Below are 26,593 nucleotides of genomic sequence, written 5' to 3' on the forward strand. Positions count from 1 at the left end.
TGTCAGACCCGCCATTTTGTAGATTTTCACCTCCCTTCCCCCCACAGGTGGTCCTGCAAAGATGGAGGGACTCATTCTCCTAAGACGCTAGTACAGATCACCCCTCAGTCTTCCAGTCTGGGTCCTCCAAGTTCAATAGTTACGTTTCTAGGTTTGGAATGATAAATGCCCAATGGCTTGCCCTATACCAGCCTGATGTCTTTCCAATCTGTCGGGATGGTGACTCCCAGAATTCCTGGGTAGGCTAGGAATTCTGGGAGTAACAGATCCAACACATCAGAGAGATTGCCGGCACTTGCAAATCTTGTTGTACGTACGTGACTTCTGAAATAAAAAGAATCAGATTTTGTTCTTCCCGCACAGTGAAGTGAAAGCGAAAAGTAAAAAAAAGCAACACAGAATTGGAAGAAGGAAGGGAGGAGAATGCAAGCCCATTGTTCTTGACACTTACCTGCACCTTTTTGCCTCCTCCCGACACCTTGGAAATGTATCCCATGATGTATTTTGCAGCCACTGTTTTCCCAGCACCACTTTCACCACTAAAAATACACACACATGCTGTAAAATGGTGAAATAGGATGAATTTAGAAAGCAAAGAGAACAGGAGTCTAAATGCCCCATTAGGTCTGGCAGAGAAGGGATGCTATGGCTACCCATCAGCTAGGGACCTTCCTTTGGTGCCTTCTCTGTTGTTGCTCCCACTTATGGAACATCCTTCCCCCTGAAATTAGATTAGCTCCACCCCTTTTGATATCCTGAAAGGTCCTCAAGACTCTGTTGCTCCCAAGAACATCTTTAGATCCTGCTGCTAAAATCCAAATAGCTGGTGGGACCTCCACTGTTTTTTGCATTAAAAGACTTAGATTCCTAGAACAAAATAGATCTATTTGTGCTTAACCCGCAACCTTTTCACACAAAATGAATGAAACACTCAACTGCATCATCAGGCATACCCTGGTGGCTTTGTAGATGGATGGATAGAAGGAAGGAAGGAAGGAAGGAAGGAAGGAAGGAAGGAAGGAAGGAAGGAAGGAAGGAAGGAAGGAAGGAGTGGCTAGGCAGGCAGGCAAGCTGCTTAACAGCAAGAAGAAATAATGGAATACAGGTGGTCCTCACCTTACAACTATTCATTTAACAACAGTTCAAAGTTACAACAGCCCTGAAAAAAGTGACTTATAACCTTTCCTCAAAGTTATGACTGTTGCACCCTTCCACTTAATCACATGACCATGATTTGGGCACTTGGCAACTACCTTGTATTTGCAAAAGTTGCAGTGATTGTGCTTTGTGACCTTCCCAATTGTTTCTGCCAAGCCAAGTGAATGGGAAAAACCGGATTCGTTTAATGACCGTGTTCTGATCCAGAGTTAAGTTGCTTTGTAAATCCAGATCATACAGATAAACTCAATAAGAATGATTATAAAACAGACATTTTATTCAGAAATACTTGCAGTTATGGTTGTTGTTTCTGGATATTATACATCTGTTCATTCTTATAGGTAAGAAATTAATACTTTCTCCACACCAACTTCTAACATGGAATGAGACCATCTGAGTCCTCCGGTGGTCCCATGCTTATCTCAGACAAAGGCATTCCAAACTGGCACATGGCCAGGATATCCTGTAAAGAGCTCAGTAACTCCTCCCACAGACCTGTTAACATGAGATAGCTGACTAGCTAAAACTACATTACCCATGTCTATATTCAAAAGAAGCATAGAGTGGTGGAATATAATTTAGGTTTTTAGTAAATTTGTTTTTCTTTTTTTTCTTTAATATATTTTACCTATCCATGTAGAATAATACACTTTGTGGAGTTAGAGATATTAATACTTGTTTACTTATATCTGAATATTATCCTGGGATTAGGTTTGAGAAGTCCGGGGGGGTGGGGGGTTTTTATAGCATTGTGTAATATTTGTGATGTTTTTTTTTATGATGAAAATAATAAAAATTTTATACTTGAAAAAAAAAACTACATTACCCATAAGCCATCTCTTAAGGAGACAGCGCTTAACCCAATAAATGCCAGACATTCTAACATACAGATCTACATGCTCTAGTCAGGGTTACATGATCCAGAACAGACCGTGTGCTTCATTTAATGATCACATGATTTGCTTAACAACCACGGTAAAAATGGTCATAAAATCAGATGCGATCACTTGATGACTTGCTTTATAACCGTATCACTTAATGATCAAAATTCCTGTCCCAATTGTGGTCGTTAATCAAGGCCTGCCTGTGTTTGGATACATTTATTTAAGAAAACTTAAATAGGTCCTGATGCCTTCCGCATTGATTCAGATGGCAGAACAAAACCACTGCTTCAGGCAATGGGCTCCCTGCAATCCTAACCCTCTGCTTGTCAAGTTTTCCAGAGCACTTGCTGCCCACCGGGATCCCATTTTGCTCAGAGGGAAGCCGGGGCGAAGCATTGAAAAGACAGTGGAGCCCAGCTGGTTGGCCGAAAGGAAAGGGGGAGGATGATAGGTGCAGATGGGTGCAGGAAAAGTTTGCGTTGAAGATGCCAGTAGAGAGAACACTTTTTACTCCCAAATTTCCGAGAAACGCTTCGCTTTTGGGCTCTTATTACTAAGGACAATGCGAGGCTTATTTACAGAGCTTTGCAGCCAGCCCAGAGAGGAGAATTGCCCCATATCCTGCAATCACTCTTTTGCAATGATCTCATCATGATTGCAGTGGAGAAGATTAACTACTAAACAAAGGAGACAGAGTTTGCACCCTGTGCTAAGGACAGCTTTTTTTCCCCCCGTCTAAAATCCAAAGCTTTATTTATTTATCCGGTTTATTCGATAATTTTTTTATTGGTTAAAAGGTCCAGCATTTTCTCTCTTTTTGCATTCCCACCCATAAAGCTGGTTTGGCATGTTACGAAACTACAGAATTTTGAATAGAGGGGAAAGCCCATCTAAATGACATTCGCGCTGCCTCTGCTTAGTGTTGAAATTTAATCTTTTAATCGTCTACCATGTTTTTTTAATTATATATATTTATAACCGAGAGAAAAGTCTCACAAAATCGCAACAGATATCACTGCAATATTTTTCATGAAAAAAGGGGAAAAAAAGACCCTTGCTTTCTGTAAAGTAAGTTGATTTCACAAAAAAAAGCACAAATTCCTGCAGGGTTTTGAGGTGCTTTTTTTTTTTTTGCAATTCTGAAGGAGGTTCTACTGATTTTTTTTTCCAATGTTGAGCAATATACACCCTTTTGCTGCTACTAATAAACTTCAGCTGGAGAGCCTTGTGGCAGCAACCCTTGTAGACAGAGGATGGGGCGGGGGGGAGCCGATTTGCAAGTAGCAGAAAGCAAATACTGAATTTTCCTAGTTCTTTTTTTTCCATTTTTTATACAGTGCAATGAAACTAAAGGGAAAGGATGGAAATTTCAGAGGCCTTGATCTCCTTTGGATCAAAAGGCGTTGCCAAACATTGTACTTATGACCACAACTGAGTCCAGAATTTCTGTTGCTAAGCAAGGCAGTTGTTAAGCGAGTCACGCCCTACTTTATAACCTTTTTGCCACAGTTCTTAAGCGAATCATGTGGTCTGTTAAGCAAATCCGGCGGGGTTCCGATGTGGAACAGTTCGCCCCGGCGAACCTGGCATTCCAGCTACGTTTGTCCGAGGAGTAACGACTGGCCACAGAGGCCCCCCCCGCTGGGCAGAGCCCTGCTGGAGGAGCCGGATTGCGGTCCCGCTCTGCAGGGTTCTGCTGTGGCTGCCACCGAAAGGTGGCAGATCAAAGTGGTGAAAAGTGGAGACGTATCGGTTGGCCCAGGTGGGCCTCACTGCCCCTGGCTACCAGGGGGGAGGCACCCTTGCCTCCCGTGCCCGTTCTGTGCTTCCCATCATCGAGACCGGGCCGGTCTCCCCGAAAGGGGCGGCCAGTCTACAAGGCGCCAGGGGTTCCCCATAGGGGTTCTCCTGGCATGGGTCTTCATCCCTCCTGGCGGAGTTTCTCCATGGAGGTCCGGGGTGAAGTCCCAGTGCCCAACATAGGTCGGACACCCCCCCCCCCCAAAAAGAGAAAAAAGGAAAAGAAAAAAAATTAAGCAAATCCGGCTTCCTCCACTCACTTTTGCTTGTCAGAAGCTGGCTGGAAAGGACACAAATGGAGATCACATGATCCTGGGACACTGCAACCATCATAAATACATTCCAGTTGTGCCCAAATTTTGATCATGTGATCTTGGGGATGCTGTGAAGGTCATAAGTGCAAGGATTGCTTGCAAGTCGCTTTTTCAGTGCCATTGTCCCTTTGAACAGTCACTAATCAAAAGGTTGTAAGTTGAGGACTACCTGTATTCCTCCCAGAGTCACTTTTAGCGAGATGGACAGCTGTATAAATTTAATACATAAATAAAATAAATAAAACGGGTTCCTTTAGCATCCTGATCTGCTGGTCAAGCAGACTGAGGTTCTTGCTTATAGATTCAAAAGTTTCAGGGTCTTTCTATTTTAGGTGCAAAGATGGGATAGTCCAGGGGCATTTGCAGAGTGGAGTTCAAGAAGACCCACCATAAGGGCTTCAATTGCACAGTTCTGATTGCCATCTTGACTTTTTTGACCCCCTGTCATAGATGTGTCTGTTCCCCCGTCTAGACCTTCCTGGGCACAGCATCCATCATCCTAGCTACTGGTCCCTGCAATCCGAAGTTTGTGGCTTCTTGGTGCTCTTTGAGTAGTGTGGGAACAATCCAGAGAAAAGAAATATTTTGGGGAATATTAAAAGGGCAGAATATATTTCCCCAAAGGAATACTGAAGAAGATCTTTTAAAAAGGCAGAAACTTCTCCACATATACACACACCCAGCCAGACAACTCAGCAGAAACCAGCTTTTAGAAATGCAGATGTAATAATCCATTCAGGAAGGTTGGAGCCCTCCAGCTAGAAGCTGAAGAGATCAGGAAGACAAAGACCCTTAAAATCTACATACCCCACCCAAACTCTAAGACAGGACATAATATGATTAACCCACCACCATCAGAATACCAGAAAGGCACACTCAGACTCAGGTCAAAATTCATGACAAAGGAACAACTCCAAACAAAAGCCCAAGAAGGTATAAAAACCCACCCCCTACTACATGTGCTCTTTTTTTTTCTTCCAGAGCCATCTTTCTGTCTGGCTCTCTTCTTCAATAAACTACAACCTTCTTTCTAAAGCAGTCGCCATGTTGTTTATTCCCAGCTTGGACTGGACCCTGATGAAGACTTTTCCTTCAACAGTAGTATGTAGATATTGTTTATATCTCTGTTTATGGAGATAAACAACATCTACCTATCACTAAGTCAAAAAGCCCAAGAGGAAACAAAAAGATCAAAACACCTCCTCACCAGCAATCAACACCCACATGAGCAGAGATTAACATCAAGATTAAGATCAGACCAACAATCAAGAAGAAACAATATCCCAGTCAAGGAATTACCAGTGCAGATAAACAAGCTAATAGTAAACAACAGCCTAATTAAGAAACCACCAAGAACATTCCCACCAATACTGACAGGGCAAGCCACCCTGCTGCCTTTGACCACTGATGATGTTACCTAGTTTGGTAATGAAATGTCTGCAAGAAAACCACCAAGCTCAGATAGCGCTAAGGACCCCACATGAGCTCAACCATGAGCTACAAATATTCTCTTCTATCAGTTCGAAATTTACCTGATGATGACACACTGGTTCTCTCCATCAATGAGCATATTGCGGTACATGTTGTCTGTGAGTGCATAAACGTGAGGTGGATTCTCATACTGAGCCTAGAATATAAGTCAGAGGTCCACAGTCAGGACTTAACATTTTCACCCATGGTCTTAGTTTTACTCTTCTAATATGTAAAAAAGGGGGCTTTACGCTTACAGTGGAGTCCATGATTTTTACTTTTTGACTCCTGCCTAATAACAAACAAGGGAAAAAATTCCTACCACACCACACGAACAATGGATTTAATTAAACAGATTGCATGGTAATAAATAAACAGATTACATACATGGATTTGTAATGGTCTGTGACTGCAATAAACTGAATTGATTGACTGATACATGAATTAATCTGAGCTCATGGATTTAAGGGGACATAAAATAAAACAAAATAAAAAAACAGTTCTGGGGTCAATTTAATATATCATCTTGATTTGCTAGATATTACCTGGAACCTGATATAATGCAATAGTTCTTCTACATTTCTTGCTTCAATTTGCAAAATCTTAGATTAGATCATTATTTTTACCAGCCTTCCTCAAAGGTTTTGGTAGAAAGAGTGATATCATTATATAATCCATTTTATTGGGTGGATTAAAAATGGAACTGGATAACAAAATAAGATTGTAAGAAATTCAAGGAATGGGATCGTTCAGATTCCTTGGCTCTTATATTGTTTTTTCTCATCCAGTTGACTCACCGCTCCTTGGTAGAGTTCAATTTCTCGATCTGTAAAGTAGGGCATCTGTTTAAAGGGGTTGACAGATATAAGGACTGGTCCAATATAGGTCTGAGCAATGCTTATTAAGGTCCAGAAAGAGAAACAAATGGCCTGTGATTTCTTTAGTAAGGGCTCATAAACCTGAAAAGATTTGCAGCCATCTTGGCTGATGTCTTGCAGGCCACACAATATACACCTAAAAAGTGGAAATGCTTTGTTTTCTATTTTTGTTGTTGTTGCAAGAGTGGCTTCATAGGCTTTTTCAAAGTCTGATAAAAATGTAAAGGATTATGAAATTTAACACATGTGATGATGCCTGCCTTGGAAACCTTCTGGAGCAGGGGTCTTCAAACTTGGCCCTTTTATGACTTGTGGACTTCAACTGCCTGGAGGCAGGACAAGAAGCAACGGGTGGAAACTAATCAAGGAGAGAAGCAATCTAGAACTAAGGAGAAACTTCCTGACAGTGAGAACAATTAACCAGTGGAACAACCTGCCTCCAGAAGTGGTGAATGCTCCAACACTGGAAGTTTTTAAGAAGAGACTGGACAGTCATTTGTCCGAAATGGTATAGGTTTCCTGCCTGAGCAGGGTGGACTAGATGACCTTCAAGGTCCCTTCCAACTTTACTACTACTACTACTACTACTACTACTACTACTACTACTACTACTACTACTATTATTATTATTATTATTATTATTCCCAGAATTCCTCAGCTAGGCACACTGGCTGAGGAATTCTGGGAGTTGAAGTCCATAAGTCATAAAAGGACCAAGTTTGAAGACCCCTGCTCTGGAGTGTCATTCTTCTTCCTCCTGTGGTATCAAAGCTAAGCCTGCAAGAAATCTATAGACTCTTTCCTAAGTGGAGATCCTTTGCATTCATGCCTGAATATACACTTATATGTGGATATAAACAGGGCTTTTTTGTCATAGAACGCCCAGAACGGAGTTCTGGCACCTTTTTGGGATGGAACCTTGTAGGGTAGGCAAGGCGAGTTGTATGACGTGTGTGAGTTCCAGCACCTTTTTTTTTTTTTTTTTTTTTTTACAAAAAAAGCACTGGATATAAATATATGTATACTGGTAGTTTCCCTCCCAGAGCAAAAAACCTAGCCCACATTTGTACAAGTAGTCCTTGACTTATGACCGGTTGCTTAGTGACTGTTTAAAGTTATGATGCCCCCCCCCAAATTACCGAGTTCTGAAGTTCCAACAGCTGCCCCACCCCATGGTCATATGACTGCATTTCAGTTGCTTGGCAACCAGCCCACATTTATGGCTGTTTACAGTGTCCCACAGTCATGTGCCCATTAATTATGAGGTTTTGGCTGAAAACTGACATTTACTTCCAGTTTTTAGCAAAAACAGCCACATTGAACAACGGTTTCACTTAACAACCATGGCATTTGCTTAGCAATAGTCACAAAAAAGGCAGGCTCCATTACAGTTGTAAATGGAGGACTACCTGTAATGGTCTAGCAATAGTTTAATTTGCAAAAAGCCCTTTTTGCAAATGATCAAATATACTCAAGGTCCTTTCAATATCCCCCTCGTCATTTCCCCCCCTTTTAAAATAAGGCTAAAAGGATACGAAAATATAATCATCCATGTAACGTTTCTTCAGATTTTCAACGATGGCATCTTCATTAATTTTGGAGAGCAAGACCATGTCATCCACCCCGCTCTGTTTGACATTGTGGCTTTGCCAATGAAAGCGTTCCTTGCTGCCCTTTAAGAGAGAAGAAAAAAAGAGAGATTTAACCATGAGAAAGTAACCCTGGATTAAACTAGTGATCAATCACTTTTCTTTGCTCTGGCTAGAGCTGATGGAGTTATAGCTAACACACCTGGAGGGCACCTGGTTGAAGAAGAATTAGGTACAGGTAATCCACAACTTACAACCATTCGTTAAATGACCACTGAAATTACAACAGCACTAAAAAAGTGACGTATGACCAGTTCTCACACTTATGACTGTTGCAGCATTCCCCATAGCCGTGTGTTCAAATTTCAGGTGCTTGGCAAATGGCATGTACTTACAATGGTTGCAGCATCCTGGGGTCCTGGGATTGTCACTTGAAACCTTTCTAGAGAGCTTCTAACCCTATACCTCCATCCTTCCCAGTTCTCTCCTTCTTCTAGAACAGTGTTTCTCAATCTCAGCAATTTTAAAATGTGTGGACTTCAACTCTCAGAATTCTCGGAGTTAAAGTCCACACATTTTAAAGTTACTGAAGTTGAGAGAAACAGAACTAGAATAGAATAGAATAGAATAGAGGTGTCCTGCATTGTCATGGTGTGAATGGCAGTTCCACCCTGCCAACCTTACAAGGAACAGCCCTCCAGGAAGAAAACAGAAATAACGGAGCTGCTAACATCGGATGTTTTGCATTGACAACAGATGAAAATGTAGCCATCTTTTTCCCTTTCGCTTTTAGAGTTAGATGATGCTGGGGGTGGTGGGGGTGGGAATGTGAATGAGAATCTAACTAGACATAACAACACTAAACTCAGCGTGAGAATCAAGGTTATTGAGCCCAGAGCTGATAAAGAATTGACGGACTGGAGAACTGGAGAGGAGGCCCGCGCTTCAAGCTAATTGGAGAATGTGATTTATGACTATTAATTGGAGGAGGGAATTGTGCTTTGATACTAGGTGCCCAGGGGAGGGGAATTCAGTTTTTGGCTTCGATTATGTAAGTGCCGATATTATGCTACTCGAATAAAAGATTCTTTAGGTAAACAATGCCTCAAAGTTCTTTTGAAGAGTTTCATCTGTCGGAACCATGACAGGAGCAAGCTGCCAAAAAAGTCAGTGCAGTCCTAGGTTGCATCAAAGAGAGGTTGTCAGCCTGCCTACAACTTCGACCTCTAAATAGAAATGATCCTTAGCTCCATTTGTTGAGAAAGGTATGGCTTTATTAGAGATCAAGTATATTGCAGTATTGCATAGCCAGAACAGAGAATCACACACCAAAATCCCTACGTTCTACTTTTCCCTCTCTTTACTGTCTCTTATTGCCCATCCCAGTGTGACCAATCAAGTTCATGCAATATGTTTTCATAACATAACATAACATAACATAACATAACATAACATAACATAACATAACATAACATAACATAACATAACATAACATAACATAACATAACATAACATAACATAACATAACATAACAACATAACATAACATAACATAACAAGCAAAATTTGGTATGTAGCTTCCTCTTTCTTCCAGCTGGTTGACCTTGAGGCAGCATCTCGAGAAAGTACAGCCTTTATTTTCTATTTCCCAAGCATCTCCCCCCCCTTCATTCCCCCTCCCCATAGTGCATGGCAATCTGTCACCGCAAGGACAGCAAGCATAAGGTGGCAGCTGACAGAGGTCATGTGAAGAGTTAGTACTGTTTTGATAAGATCACACTTGGAATATTTTATCCAGTTTTGGCCACAGCAATACAAAACAGAGACTCTAGAAAAAGCATAGAGAAGAGTAAATAAGGATGATTAGGGGGCTGGAGGCTAAAACATACGATGAACGGTTGCAGGATATGTCTAGTCTAATGGGGTTACATGATAGCATCTTCCAATATTTGAGGCGCTGCCACAAAGGAGAGGGGTCAACCTATTTTCCAAAGCAGGACAAGAATCAGTGGATGGAATTTTATCAAGGAATGATAAACTAAGGAGAAAATTCCTGACAGTGAATATAATTAATCAGTAGAACAGCTGGTGGGTCCTCCATCACTGGAGGTTTTTCAGAAGAGATGGTTTGTCCAGAATGATATAAAACAGTGGTGGCGAACCTATGACACGGGTGCCAGAGGCGGCACTCAGAGCCCTTTCTGTGGGCACACGCACTGTCGCCCCAGTCTTAGGCCTTCAGCTGGGTTTTATAAAACCTTTTCTCTTTAGGCCTCCGCCGCTGTGTGCAAAAAAAAAAAAAAAAAGGTTCAATCAGTCAATTTCAACTTCTCGCGGGAAAAAAAAAGATCTTGCAAAGTTGGAATTGATTGATTGAACTTTTTAGTCCCACCCAGTCTGCCATTACCACCGCAGCCACGCCCACCCAATGGGCCACGCCCAGTCAATTGGCCACACCCAGCCAATGGGCCACACCCACCCAGCACTCGACGATGCATAAGTGGGTTTTGGGTTGCAGTTTGGGCACTCAGTCTCTAAAAGGTTCGCCATCACTGATATAAGACCACCTCCTTGAGCAGGAGGTTGGACTAGAAGACCTCCAAGATCCCTCCCAACTCTATTATTCTGTCAGCTCAGTAGATGGAAATAACTACCAGAAGCAGGATACAGAGAAGATATTGTGCTCTGCTGCAACTCAGAGTCCTGCAGATGAAACAGGATCTCAGTATTTAGAGGAAACTGAATCAGACAAGGCAGAATGGGAGATGGGAGGGTTGATAGCCCTAAAAGGCATAGAGGGTGTAGCTGGGCCCAATCATAAGAAAAAGCACAGAGTCATGCTATTTGGTGACTCTGCCCTATGAAGAACTGAAACAAACATATGTTAGCCAAGCCCATCGGCCTATGAAGTATGTGGTCTTTCAGGAAATTCCTGACGTCTCTTGCTTTTTCTTTTTCTTTAATTTAACAGCAAGTCACAGAGCACTCACAAAAACAAGCAAACAGAAAGATTGGATTTGATTAGACAGTGAAAAAAAGATGTATTATAGCGATTAAAACAAATGTGATCAAAAAGAAAAAGATGGATAAAAGAGAGAAAGATCCATAGGATGACTAAAGATTTAAAATGCATTCAATCTATAAGCTTACGAAGGTAGTCCTCAGCTTACGACCACAATTCAGCCTAAAATTTCCAATTGCTAAGCAAGACAGTTGTTAAGTGAGTTTTGCCCCATTTTACACCTTTTCTTGCCACGTTGTTAAGTGAATCACTACAGTTGTTAAGTGAATCATTCAGTGACTAAGCGAATCTGACTTCCCCCATTGATTTTGCTTGGTGGATGTCAGCTGGAAAGGTTACAAAGGGTGATCACGTGATCCCAGGACAATGCAACTGTCATAAATATCAGTCAGTTGGCAAGCATCTGAATTTTGATCACATGACTATGGGAATGCTGCTACGGTCTAATTGTGAAAAATGGTCATAAGTCACTTTTTTCAGTGCCATTGTAACTTTGAATGATTATTAAACGAATGATTGCAAGTCAAGGACTACCTGAAATTAAATCTTGACTGTATAGAAACATATCTTTAGAGCCGTGGTGGCGCAGTGGTTAGAATGCAGTATTGCAGGCTGATTCTGCTGACTGCCAGCAGTTCGATTCTCACCGGCTCAAGGTTGACTCAGTCTTCCATCCTTCTGAGGTTGGCAAAATGAGGATCCAGATTGTTGGGGGCAACATGCTGACTCTGTAAACCGCTTAGAGAAGGGTTGTAAAGCACTGTGAAGTGGTATATACTAAGTCTAAGTGCTATTGCTATTGCTATTACTATCTTTAGAATACAGACTTCTCAAAAATAGGTAATAGACTCATATCCTGGATCAGTTCCTTAAAATTAGAAGGGTGTTTCCCTCACTTGTGTTGTCAACTTTTTCCTTTCTGAGGAAGATCAGCAATTCTTGACAGGCAGGACTTGGTTGAGGATGTGGAGATAGCAAGAAAAGTCACGGCCAAGTGAATGAGTGATGAGTGAGACTGATTTAAGGCATTTCTTAACGAGTAAGAATACAGGTAGTCCTTGACTTATGACCATTTGTTTAGTGACCGTTTAAAGCTACAACGGCACTGAAAAAAGTGACTTATGACCTTTTTCATATTTACGACTATAATAATAATAATAATAATAATAATAATAATAATAATAATAATAATAATAATAATAATAATAATAATAATAATGATAAAGTTGGAAGGGACCTTGGAGGTCTTCTAGTCCAACCCTCTGCTCAGGCAGGTAACCCTATGCCATTTCAGACAAATGGCTGCCCAGTCTCTTCTTAAAAACTTCCAGTGTTGGCGCATTCACCGCTTCTGGAGGCAGGTTGTTCCACTGGTTAATTGTTCTAACTGTCAGGAACTTTCTCCTTAGTTCTAGGTTGTTTCTCTCTTTGGTTAGTTTCCATCCGTTGCTTCTCGTCTTGCCTTCAGGCGCTTTGGAAAATAGCTTGACTCCCTCTTCTTTGGGGCAGCCCCTGAGATATTGGAACACTGCTATCATGTCCCCCCTCATCCTTCTCTTTGTTAAACTAGACATTCCCATCGTGATATGATCAAAATTTGGTTGCTTGGCAACCGGCATGCATTTATGACGGTTGCAGAATCCTGGGCTCTCATAATCATCATTTGCAACCTTCCCAGCCAGCTTCGGACAAGCAAAGTCAATGGAAGCTAGATTCTCTGAATGACTGTGTGCTTCACTTAACATCCATAGTAATTTACTTAATGACCACAGCGAAAGGTCTTAAAATTGGGCCAAACTCTCTTAACAACTGCCTCTCTGTCCCAATTGTGTATTACTTTGGAGAGGAGTCATGTAATGGCAGAGGCTTGAATCAAAGCAAGTATCAATGAGACAGAGACTTGCAGGGGGGGGGCACTGAAATTCACGAGATATGTTTATTTACCAAAAAGGATGGATAGAAAAGATTTCAGCGCAGCATCACCAGCAATGTCTCTCAGCATCTGATTTAACATAAAAGATAAATTTAAAACAAGCACTTCCTCTTTGCAGCCCTTACTGTGAATTTAGTTTGTTCAGGCTTATTCATCTCCTTTGCAGCTGACTGGCCTACATATTCAAATGCCTGGGCTTCTTCATTGTTGCTGCAAACAATATAGACTGAAGAGTTTATGCAGGATACTGAAAATAAAGATGCCACATCCTGTGTTGACCACCCAGTGCACTGAGAAATATGCTGGTTGGATTCACTCTTTCAGGAAGGAGCTAAGAAGACAGTTAAAAAAATAAATTGCTAAACTTTTCAAGTCCCTGCCCAGAATACCTTTATTCTTGAGCCTTATGAGGATTAGATGCCAGCCAGGACCAAAACCAGGGAGAATTGACATCTGATTTTTAAAAATCTTTGTTCAGGATGAGGCATAAAAACAGCGGTTTGTATCTCATCGCTTGTCTTGCATGATTTTACTAACTGGAGCACAAAACAGCATGGAGGCATTAGCCTCAATAATCCAGAGGCTGGTGGGAAAGAATTGAGAAAGCAGGACTTGGTGAGACTTTGGAAGTCCATGTAGGAGTGTATCTAGAGGTAGTCCTCAACTTATGTCTGGTCGCATAGCGAGAGTTCAAAATTATGACCTACCTAAACAGGGGACATAAGGAATAGAAATTCTGATGGTTGTCCGCCATGCGCCCCCCCCCCCCGTTATTGACCATACTTTGGACACATTGCACCACAGCTGCATTATAGCCATTTGTAGGATCTTGTAGTCACATGACCATATTTTATGACAGTTTTGCTAAAAAGTGGCATTGACTTCCGTTTTGGGGCAAAACTGTGTCATAGTGAACAATGGGTTCATTTAAGAAGCGCGTAAAAATGTCATAAAATCAGATTACTCATGTGACCAACCCATAACTTATGAAAAGAGCCATGGTGGTGCAGTGGTTTGCCCATTGCCAGGAGTTTGATCCTGACAGGCTCGAGGTTGACTCAGCTTTCCATCATTCTGAGGTCAGTAAACTGAGAATTAAAATTATTGGGGGCAATATACTGACTCTGTAAACCTCTTAGATCAGAGGTGTCAAACTCGCAACATCACATGACATGTCGTGACGTATCGCGGCTTTTTTCCAATTGCCGGCAATGGGGTGGGCGCGGTTTTGGCATGACGCAGCCAGCAGTTTGACACCCCTGTTTTAGAGAGTGTTGTAAAGCACTATACAAGTCTAAGTGCTATTGCTATTACTATTATGAACGTAATGGGAAGACTCCATTATGGTCGTAACTCGAGAACTACCTGTATTTCTTTTCCACTTGTATCTGTTATTCAGAGATGGATTTGTTTATTTGTATTTGTAAAATGTATTAGCTGCCCATCTTGCCACAGGGTAACTCTGGGCTGATTATAATAATCAGAAATTATTATCAATATTCAAACTAGAATTTCTCAAGCTGCTCAACTTCCAGAAATGCCTTCAAATTCCCAGAATTCTTTAGAACAGAGCTGGGGGGGGGGGGGAGAGGGAATGGTTCTATGCGTGCAGCAGACAAACCGCGTAGTTCCATTTGCATGAACAGTGAGCACGACGATGTCTAGTTTAATGAAGAGAAGGATGAGGGGTGACATGATAGCAGTGTTCCAATATCTCAGGGGCTGCCACAAAGAAGAGGGAGTCCAGCTATTCTCCAAAGCACTTGAAGGCAGGACAAGAAGCAACGGATGGAAACTAATCAAGGAGAGAAGCAACTAAGGAGAAACTTACTGACAGTTAGAACAATTAACCATTGGAACAACCTGCCTCCAGAAGCGGTGAATACTCCAACAGTGGTAGTTTTTAAGAAGAGACCGAAATGGTATAGGACAGTGGTGGCGAACCTATGGCATGGATGCCAGAGGTGGCACTCAGAGCCCTCTCTGTGGGCACCCGCGCCCTCGCCCCAGTCCTAGGCCTTCAGCTGGGTTTTATAAAACCTTTTCGCTTTAGGCCTCCACCGCCATGTACAAAAAGAAAGGTTCAATCAATCAGTCAATTTCAACTTCTCGCAGGAAAAAAAAAGATCTTGCAAAGTTGGAATTGATTGATTGAACTTTTTAGTCCCACCCAGTCTGCTGTTACCACCGCAGCCACGCCCACCCAATGGGCCACACCCACCCAATGGTCCATACCCACCCAGCACCCGACGATGCATAAGTGGGTTTTGGGTTGCAGTTTGGGCACTCGGTTTCTAAAAGGTTCACCATCACTGGTATAGGGCTTCCTGCCTGAGCAGGGGGTTGGACTAGATCAGGGGGGTAGGCAACCTTGGCTCTTTTATGACTCATGGACTTCAACTCCCAGAATTCCTGAACCAGCATGGGGGAAACTTTGGCCCCTTCATGACTCGTGGACTTCAACTCCCAGAATTCCTGAGCCAGCATGGCTCAGCTTGGAAACCTCTCCCTTTTCCCTCAGCATGGCTGGCTCAGGAATTCTGGGAGTTGAAGTCCACGAGTCATAAAAGAGCCAAGGTTGCCTACCCCTGAACAGATGAACTCCAAAGTCCCTTCCAACTTTATAGTAATAATAATAATAATAATAGTAATAATAATAATAATAATAATAATAATAATAATAATAATAATAATAATAATAATAATAATAATAATAATAATAATAATAATAATAATAATAGTGGCAAAAGCAAGCAAGGGTAGTACCAATAGTAATAGGCGCCTTGGGTGCAATCCCAAAACAACTGGAGCACCACTTGAACACCATTGGCATTGACAAATTTGCTATTAGTCAATTGCAAAAAGCGGCCTTACTAGGAACTGCTTCCATCCTGCAACGATATCTGTAATACCATCAAACATCCACATCTGCCTATCCCAGGTCCTGGGTAAGGACTCGATAGGTAGATAAAATGCCAAATCCAGTCTGAACATCTGGCTGACTGTGCGATGATCCATAATAATAATAATAATAATAATAACAACAACAACAACAACAACAACAATAATAAATGAAGCACACATGCAGGCGGTCACCTGCTGCTTGTGCAAGTGGCGATGCACACGCATTCAGCCGCCACTTCCGCGGCCGGTTCTGAAAGGCTCAAGGCCTGGTAGTGGGCTGCAGCCCAGGGCTTGGGGACCCTTGCTCTAGAAGCATGGTTGCTGAGAATTCTGGAAGTCATCATCCAAACATCTGGAAGCTGACTAGGTAAAATAAACACTTGTCTAAGTTCATTTGGTGATTGTGTCGGAGAACCACACCTTCTCTGAGGCCTGAAATCCAGATGAGAGCCCCTCTCTCCTGTTCACTTGAAGACCAGGTCATTGCGGATGAGGGTTGATGGGGGAGAGTGAGACCCTTTGCTTCATTATGCCTTCCCCTTTTTATCCTTATTGTTTAAGTTTTTATTATATCGTTATTCCTTCTTAAATTATGTTAATATTATTTCTTTATTTGATTAAAGAACCCAGAGGTTGAGAGTTGGGTGATTTACAGGTTTAATAAATTATTATGACTATGGTTCGACGCACAGTCAGCCAGATGTTCTGGCTGGATTTGGCATTTTTATCCACCTATCAAGTCCTCCTCAAGGACCCGGGATAGGCAGATATTGATGTCTGATGGTGTTAGAAGTATTGTTGCAGGATGTAAGCTATTCCGTCTAAAGCTTCCTTTTCAAATTGACTGAGGGTGAATGTGTCAATGCTGATAATGTTCAAATGGTGCCCCAATTGTTTTGGGATTGCACCCAAGGTGCCTGTTACTATTGCTACTATCTTTGCTTTCTTTTGCCACAGTCGTTCTATTTCTATTTGCAGGTCTTTGTATTTTATGATTTTTTTTCCAGTTCTTGCTCTTCTATTCCATTGTCTCTGGATACTGCCACATCTACTATCTAGACCAATGTTTCTCAACCGTGACAATTTTAAGGCATGTGGACTTCAACTCCCAGAATTCCCCAGCCAGCAATACTGGCTGTGGAATTCTGGGAGTTGAAGTCCACATGCCTTAAAATTGTCAAGGTTGAGAAACACTGACTAGACTTTTTTTTAGACTTTCTTATCAACAGTTTTTAAATCTGGGGTGTTATGTGGCAGGTGCCTGTCTATTTGAATTCTAAAATCCCAGAATACTTTAATCTCTCTCTTCATTTTCTATGACTTTCTCTATTTTATGGCCCCACTAGTTCTTGCTTGCAGAAAAATGGTATTTCTTACAGATTTTCTAATGCACCATTGTTGCTACTTTTTTGTGCTGTTGCTTGTAGTCAGTCTGTGCAATTAAATTATTATTATTATTTGATTCTAATAATCAACCTCCATAAGAGCCATTGGAAAATTGGCATTCATTGTAACTCTTAATATTCTCTGATACTTTGGGCCTGTCACACTCACTCAGATCAACCTACCTTACAGGGCTGTTGTTGAGGGGAAAATAGGCGGAGAAAGGTGTATTAGGGTATGTTTCCTTCCTTGACTTATTTATAGAAACAATAGAGGTGGGATATAAAAAAATAAATAACTACGATATACATAGCATTGTATGCAAATTACCCTTGCATGTGCTTTGTCACATACAAGTAGTCCTCAGCTTATAACCATTTGTTTAGTGACCATTCAAAGTTACAGTGGTGCTGAAACAAATGATAATGGGTCCTCACAGCTATCACCATCACAGCGTTCTTACAATCACACCATCAACATTTGGGCCCTTGGCAATTGGCCTGTATTTATAATGGTTGCATTATCCTGGAGTTGCGTGATCCCTAGTTGCAACTCTCCTAGGTCAGGGCTTTTCAACCTTTTCACCCATTGTACCACTTTTGGGATATAGCAACATCCGAGTACCACCAGTCGCCTAGCAAGGTCTCAAAAACTTGATGACCAAAAAAAAAAGAAAAAAAGAAAAAAACTGATAAAGTACAGGTAGTCCTCAACTTATAACAGTTCGCTTAGTGACTGTTCGAAGTTACAATGCCACTGAAAAAAGTGCCCACCAAGCCACAGCCGAGCAAGACACCTGCCTGCCCACCCGGCGGCGCTCTTCCTCCTGTCCGAGGTTTTCATTGTTGTGAGCATTTCTGTTGAGGATTGGCAGTGGGGGTGGGGTGGGGGGGTGTTTGGTTTTTATTCCCCCCATCTGCTGGGTGGTTACAGCAGGTTTTGGTCACTTCACATGACCCTGGGACACTGTGACTGTCATAAATATAAATCAGTCGCCAAGCATCTGAATGTAAATCACAAGACCCTGGAGATGCTGCAACATTCCAGCTGATCGGCGCTTCTTCTTGGCTCAGCAGAAGCGCCAGGATCAATGCTGCTTTCCAGCTGATTGATGCTTCTTCAGGGCTCAGCAGAAGCACCAGGATCAGCGCCGAGCTCCAGCTGGAGCCTGGCGTTGATCCTGGCACTTCCACTGAGCCCTGACAGTCCCGAAGAAGTGCCGATCAGCTGGAAAGCGGCACTGATCCTGGTGCTTCCGCTGAGCCCTGACAGCCCTGCAGCTTCAGCCATCTCTCCCTCAGGCTTGTGCCACTGGTTCAGCTCATTCCCCTCCCCCGCTATCACTTTTCTAGGATGGTCGCGTACCACCTGCCAGGTGCCAATGTACCACAGGTGGTACCCGTACCACTGGTTGAAAAGCCCTGTCCTAGGTAGCTTCTGATAAGCAAAGTCAATGGGGGAAGCCATTTTAAAAAGTAATACATTTATATCCCATTTTTCCACTGGGGGGGGTCTCAAGGCAGTTTGTTTGTTTGTTTATTTGTTTATTTGTTTATTTGTTTATTTATTCGATTAATATGCCACCCCTGTCAGCAATCAGGCAAGAAAAGTTCCCAGAGAGAATATCTTCCACGGAGTCAGTCATTTTTTTTTTACCCTCATAAAAACAACCACCAAGTGAGGTAGATTAATCTGAGATACAGTCACTGGTTCAAAATTATGAGAATGTGATTTATGGTTTTGATGATCAGACAGAATAGATTATAAGAAGAAGAGAGTTATGCTGCAACCTAGAGTAAGAAAGAAACTTCTAGTTATTACTGCTGCAAAGGAGACTGAAAGTGACTTCTTTATATATATATATGCACTAGTCTTTATCTTCTTTCTGAAAATCTTTAAGATAGCTAAATATATTTTAAAAAGGAACTTGAGTTTGACTCTTCCATTAGTATACTCCGTGACATCAGCATTATCTCCATAGAGAAGAAGGAAGAAGCCTCAATCTGCATAAAGTCTGCAGGTGTTTCACAGAGAGTGATGCTCATATGGAAAATATCAGTAAAGTGTAAATGGAATTCAGATTATCACGTCATCATGAGGAAGGAAATTCCTTGCTAAAATGCACCGTGTTTTAACTTGGACAATTCCAAGCTCTGTTCATTTTTATGGGTCTTAATCACGTCAAATACAGGATGTAAAAATAGGGGCCATGACTACAGGTAGTCCTCAATTTACAACCAGTCTCTTAGTGACTGTTCAAATTACAACCTTCCTTTAAAAAGGGAGTTATCACTCAGTTCTGAAGTTCTAATGATCATTTCCCTCCCCCCTCCCTGCAGTCATCCTATTGCAATTTGGGCAACTGGCAACACAGTCAAATTTATGGCTATTTGCAGCATCCTTCGGTCAACTGATCACATTTAATGACGGTTTTGCTGAAAAGTGGAAGTTACTTTGGGTTTTTTGACAAAACCGCAACACAGCAGACAGCGGGTTTACTTAACGATTGTGGTGTGCCTTTTATGACTGCTGCAAAAAAAAAAAGAGAGCATAAAATCAGGTTGATCAACCCATATGACTGTACAGGCACCCTTGAGTTACAACAGTTTGTTGAGTGACTGAAATTACGATGGCCTGGAAAAAGTGGCTTATGACCGCTTTTCACACTGACAACGGTTGCAGCATCCCCCAGGGTCACGTGATCAAAATCCAGATGCTTGGCAACTGATTCATATAGTATTTATGAGGGTCGTGGTGTCCCGGACTCACGTGATCACCTTTTGCGACTTTCTGACCAACAAAATCAATGAGGAAGCCAGATTCACTTAATAACCATGTTACTAACTTAACTGCAGCGAATCACTTAGCACAGTGGTTCTCAACCTTTTTAATGCCGCGACCCCAACCGGTCGTAAGTCGAGGACTAAACCGGTCGTAAGTCGAGGACTACCCAACCGGTCGTAAGTTGAGGACTTTCCCTGCCCAGGAGCGCCGCACATGCGTGGTTCCGCCCCCTGCGCCGGCCAAGGCGTAGCTGGCAAGCGGCAGAGACGGAGCAGGCTGACCACCAGCTGGCCCAGCCCAAGGGAGGTAAGGCACCCGCCGGAAAAGGGGAAAAAATGGCGGACAAAAAAATGGCGGACAGCCTTGCTTGGCGACCCCCATGAAATGGTTGATCGACCCCAAATGGGGTCCCGACCCACAGGTTGAGAACCACTGACTTAGCAACTATGGCAAGGAAGGTTGTAAAATAGGTCAAAACTCCTTTTAAAACTGTCTCACTTAGGAACAGAAATTTTGGGCTCAGCTGTGGTCGTAAGTCGAGAACTACCTGTAATGGGCAGGCTCCGTTATGATCATATAGCAAGGACTATTTGTATCCTTCATTTGCTTCTTCAACCCTCTGATATAGGCCATCGTCTTCCAGCAATGCCCTTTGGGATTTTGTGCAAAACAAGCGGACCAAACTTTGCACAATGTTTGGCCACAACTGTGAGATTCGGACTCAAAATAAGGACAAAGTAATACCAAAGTATGAACATGAATTTGGGCAAAGTCCAAGAGACAGTGGAGGATGGGAGCCCAGCATGCTGTGGTCTATGGCAGTGGTGGGGAACTACGGCCCCTTTATGACTTGTGGACTTCAACTCCCAGAATTCCTGTGGCTCAGGAATTCTGGGAGTTGAAGTCCACAAGTCATAAAGGGGCTGTAGTTCCCCACCCCTGGTCTATGAAGTCGGAAAGAGTCAGACACAACTTAGCAACTGTACAACAACAACAATACCAAAGCTTTCAACCTCTCAGGACACCTATTGGCAAGATCTCAAAGTAACTATTTGGGACAAAAAAAGAAAATTTAGCAGCATGATTAAACAAGAGATTGCTCAACTCCCACACATCAAAAGATCTCAGAGCATCTCATAAAGATCTGAACAAATGCAATGAGCTTTTAAAACATGACGTTAGGCAATCGATAAGGGACTTGTAATCTGTCTTCCCCTCTCTTTCCGCCCCTTTCCCCCCTCCTTATCTCAATTTAAATCCTACATCGGTTTAGCCACTCCATGCATCTGATGGTGAACTGTAGTTCATGAAAGGTTATGAAATGTGAAAGTTCAAAAGACTAATTAATAAGTTAGTTAAAGGTAAGATAACAAGGTGACTACCCTTACAGTAGTCCTTGAGTTACGAGCAGGAGGAAGGTTCACAAGCATGGCAATAGTCCAATAAAAGAAATTTCAATAAGATAGTCCAGGGTAGAACTTAGAGTCCTTAGAGTCTTAGACTCTCCTCTTGTAGATAAAGGCAGGTAGAGGGGATGCACATTCAGACTAGCAGGATTCTGTTACTGTAACCCTATCATATAAATGTTAGTAGTATTCATAACTTTGGTTCCTAGTCTGGTGTACAGAATAGGGCTAATAGTAAATAGCAAGGGTCCTCAAACTGAACATGGTCTTCCAAATTGTTGCATGCAAATTTGAGAGGGGTTTGCAACATTGGGATAGAATAGAATAGAATAGAATAGAACAGAATAGAATAGAATAGAATAGAATGGAGTGGAGTGGAGTGGAGTGGAGTGGAGTGGAGGGTGGGGGGGGGTGGGGTGGGATGGGATGGGATGGGATGGGAGGAGAGGAAAGGAGAAGAGAGGAGAGGAGAGAAGAGAAGAGAAGAGAAGAGAAGAGAAAGACAATATTTTATCTGGCCAAGTGTGATTAGACCCACAAGGCATTTGTCTCCAGTGCAGAAGCTCTCAGTCTACATGCAAAGCAACATAACAACAACAACAATAAGAGGGGGTAGTAAAGGAGATAAGAAGGATAATAATAATACTACAGGCATACAATATGGGTAAATATACTTAGACATAAGACAATACTATAAGGACTAGGTGTTCAGCAGAGTGATAGCACCAGGGGGAAAAATATCCCTGTGTCTAGTTGTTTGTGTAATAATGCCTTACAGCGGCATCCCGAGGGAAGGAGTTGAAATGGTTTATGTCCAGGATGTGAGGATGTGTATAGATATTTTCTCAGCCCTCTTTTCTGATCCATGCATTATACAGGTCTTCAATGGAAGGCAGGCTGGTTGCAATTGTTTTTTCTGCAGTCCTAACTATTCGCTGGAGTCTGTATCTCTCCTGTTTGGTCCTGTCCTCTGTGCGTTGTGCATGCAAAGCAGTAAGAACTTGCTCTTATTCTATCTAGACCAGGGATAGGCAACCTTGGCTTTTATGACTCGTGGATTTCAACTCCCAGAATTCCTGAGTCATAAAAGAGCCAAGGTTGCCTACCCCTCGTCTAGACAAACCAGCAGATGTGGGAGCAAGTTGAAAACAGGTTCCAGTATGGGGGTGCACATTCCACTGAAGCTGAATTGTTGTCAGAATTTACTCTTGTTTGGTTTGGGCAAGCTGATAGCAAAAATTAGGATTTATATACAGTTGCTGCTTTAAAAAGTAAATATCGATTCAAAATAACTGCAAGAAAGGTTTGATTCTGGGAATTGAGCTAAAGTAAACAAGTATTGCCATTAAAGTGTGAACTTTAAATTTGAATCTTTAGCTGCCCCTTTCTAATGAGAATATTTCTTTTATAAAGTTCCAAAACCCCATTTTTTGTTTTGTTCTAGAATTCCTGGCTTAATGCATTTATAGAATTAACAATATTATGAAGTACAGATTATCCTGTCCCATTAATGCACTGAAAAACAATGTCATCTGGTTCTCATCAGATCACACTGAATCACGATACAGTTTGTTTGGTTTTTATTTAATGGGATCTGTACATCCCAATCCTGTGATTTGTAAACCATAGTTGATGGCCAGAGCGCACAAATGTATCTTGCCATGCTAGATTTCTGAATGGTGAATTAGAGGGATACTAAGCTAAAACTTTTTTGGTGGGGCCAGGATAATAATTAATAGACTTCATTTCATTTTCATTCTGCAAGTTTTAGGATTTTGCAACTTTGGCAGCTTTAAGGCCTGTGAACTTTAGCTCCCAGAATTCCCCAGCTAGCCTTGCTGGCTATATGAATTTTTGGAGTTGAAGTCCACTCATTTTAAAACTGCCAAGATATGAAGCACTGCATTACACTGTAATGTGGATTAAATGTAGTTAACCTGATTACTCTCCAGTTACGTATCACAGTCTGGTTTGGAGGCATCACTGCTTCAGACAGGAAGGCGGTGCAGAGAGTGGTGAGAATGGCCGAAAATATCATTGGCAGTTCCCTCCCTCCCATCCAGGACATAGCACAGAAGCGCTGCTTGAGCAGGGCCTGTAAGATTGTCTGGGACACTACACATCCTCTTCACGACCTGTTTCCCTTGTTACCTTCTGGGAGGAGGCTCTGTGGTATCCAAAGCAGAACATCCAGATTCAGCCAGAGTTTCATTCCATACAGCATTAACCTTGCGAACTCTCAAGCTTCCTCCTTCCGTTATATATTCAAGATGGACAATATTTAATATTTATTTGCTACGTATATGTAGGGATGTGGGTCTGTACATATGTTGTTCATAGTATGTTTAGGTGTGTGTCATGTATGTGTTTCACTTTGAGTGTGGGCAACTAAATTTCATTTTTGATGTGTGCCATTGTGGCCACAGTATAAAAATGACAATAAAGGTTATCTTATCTTATCTTATCTTATCTTATCTTATCTTATCTTATCTTATCTTATCTTATCTTATCTTATCTTATCTTATCTTATCTTATCTTATCTCATCTCATCTCATCTCATCTCATCTCATCTCATCTCATCTCATCTCATCTTATCTTATCTTATACAGTATTATGAGAAAGGTTATGCAGAGAGCGAAATGAATTTGTTAAATGGTTTTTCATATATCTCTATTCATGTTTTGAAGATGAAAAGGTTTTCAACCACTTGGAAAATGTCTCATAAAACTAAAATTGTGTTGCCTTTGGTTTCAAGGCTGGGGGAGAGCCCAGTTAAGATAAGACAAACTTTATTGTCTTTTTTTTTTTTTTTTTTTTTTACTGTGGGCCCACTGAACTGAGATCCATGTTTGTATCACCGGTGTGTAAGATCTGGCACTGAGGAAAGATTATAGAAAAAGTAGCTGACCAATATGGAGGGAAACACTAGAGCAGAAGTCCCCAACCTTTTGGGCACCAGGGACCGGTGCCACGGAGAAAGGTTTTTCCGTGGACCAGAGGGGGTGTGGTTTTGAATACTGCCTGCATCCTGAGGATGGAGCTTTGCTTGTTTGTGTGGCCCGCTTGCTGGCATGCTGCGGACCGGTGCCGGTCCACAGACCAGGGGTGGGGGACCCTTGCACTAGAGCAATTGTAGATCAACAGCAAATTTGAAAGATAGAAGTAGAGAGATAGAAACAGCCAAGAAACTGATGTCCCAGTTTAAGTTAAGAAACAATGTGGTTTGGGGACCAATGATGTGACCTTTCTTTCTAGTAGCAGCCAATCAGATACCTTGGAGATGGCCACAGTCAGCAGATGGAAAGCAACCTCTCTCCTCAGTTAGTGGAATTTAGAGGCATGGTCTCCAATACTAGAGATAAAATCAAATCTTTAAGACCAGTAGGCTTTTGTAGACACTTCTCCCATAGAATCGCCACAAGTCAGACATGAGTGAATGGATATCATCACCACCACCATCATCACCCTCTACTTCGCCACACATTTATTCCATCCCTTTTTAAAAACCATCCAAGTTTGTGGTCCTCTCCAGTTTAGCAGTAATGAGTTCCATACTGTATGATGTTTTGTCATCCAACTAGGTACGTAACATCATCAATGCTAGATGGGTTGCTTTCTGTTTATATACAGTGGCTTGCCTGGTCAGGGTTGGGAGTGTTGTTTTCTTCTTTAGATTCCTGATTATTCTTTTGTTTACTGTTTGTCTGAGTTGGTAGTTCCTAGACTGGGGTATTGTTTATTGCTTACTTGTTGAGCTGGTATTAATTCTGGAGTTAATCCCTGCTTATCTGAGTAATGATTGCTGGTGAGGAGATGTTTTGGTCTTTTTCCTTCCTTTCTAGCTTTTTGATTGTCTCTTTTGAATGGTATGTATATGTTGTTTATCTCTACATGCCTATTGATGGTTAGCAGAGCACATCCAAGAACATCAACCAGCAGTCAGAAAACATGATGGAAACTCTTTAATGACACAATACATGGACATAGTTTCAACTACGAAACTGTGAAGATCCTAGACCAAGTTAAGTCCAAAAACACTAGAGTATTCCTGGAAATCTGGCACTTAGACAAATCATCCATCAACAGGCACATAAACAACATTCACACACCATTCTAAAGAGACAATCTCTTGGATTGTGTGTGGCTCTATCTTCTCTTTCTCTTAAGGATATTCCCATATAGACCATTACATTGTCTTTGGACTTTGCCATCACAGCAAGCCATTATTTAAGTATGATTTGTGCAATAAGTCATTTTCTAAATGTACTGAATGTGCTAAGCCATAACATGGAGTATCAACCAAAATAGCAGACCACAGAAGACACTAAATCAAAAATAGCCATTAAAGCTTAGTATAGACAACCCATGACTCCCCGGTCTTCATTTCAGAGAGATTGCCTTATCTAAGCAGAAATCAAATAACCAAGTACAAAAAAAGTCGTGGGAGTAGGAACAAGTGGCAATTTCCTTCTGATTTCCCCATTGACTTTGTTTGTGGGAAGGTGCCAGGAAGCATCATAAATCATGATCATGTGGCTATGGTGATGCAGAGATGCTTCAGCACCCACAACTTTGCCAGTAGTCAAGCTATTTTCCAAGGCGCCTGAAGGCAGGACAAGAAGCAACGGATGGAAACTAATCAAGGAGAGAAGCAACCTAGAACTAAAGAGAAATTTCTTGACAGTGAGGACAATTAACCAGTGGAACAACCTGCCTCCAGAAGCGGTGAATGCTCCAACACTGGAAGTTTTTAAGAAGAGACTGGACAGCCAATGGTATGGGGTTTCTTGCCTGAACAAGGGGTTGGACTAGATGACCTCCAAGATCCCTTCCAACTTTATTATTATTATTATTATTATTATTATATAGATCAGCTGTACATATCCACTCCGGGCCACCCCAACGATGCCCTTGACGTAATGACCCGGTGTCTGGAGGCCGTGAGGGTCTGGATGGGGAGGAACAGACTCAGGCTCAACCCGTCCAAGACCGAGTGGCTGTGGTTACCGGCGTCTCGGCATAGTCAGCTGACTCCATCGCTGACTATAGGGGGCGAAACTTTGGCCCCC

General features: G+C 42.0%; 1 protein-coding gene across 1 annotated transcript in view; it reads right to left on the reverse strand.

Annotated features, from left to right (window-relative positions):
- Positions 1-26,593, reverse strand: part of MYO1F (myosin IF) — a 72,804-nt gene that overhangs the window by 40,548 nt on the left and 5,663 nt on the right. Inside the window, exons 2-5 of the mRNA XM_015810035.1 lie at positions 8,040-8,177; positions 6,424-6,513; positions 5,689-5,783; positions 452-539 (exon numbers count right to left, since the gene is read on the reverse strand). Of these exons, the coding sequence (XP_015665521.1) occupies positions 452-539; positions 5,689-5,783; positions 6,424-6,513; positions 8,040-8,177 (411 nt within the window). The remainder of the gene's footprint in view (positions 1-451; positions 540-5,688; positions 5,784-6,423; positions 6,514-8,039; positions 8,178-26,593) is intronic.

This window comes from Protobothrops mucrosquamatus, unplaced genomic scaffold (genome assembly GCF_001527695.2).
Source record: "Protobothrops mucrosquamatus isolate PMUCROS unplaced genomic scaffold, P.Mucros_1.0 scaffold6, whole genome shotgun sequence".
NCBI lineage: Eukaryota > Metazoa > Chordata > Lepidosauria > Squamata > Viperidae > Protobothrops > Protobothrops mucrosquamatus.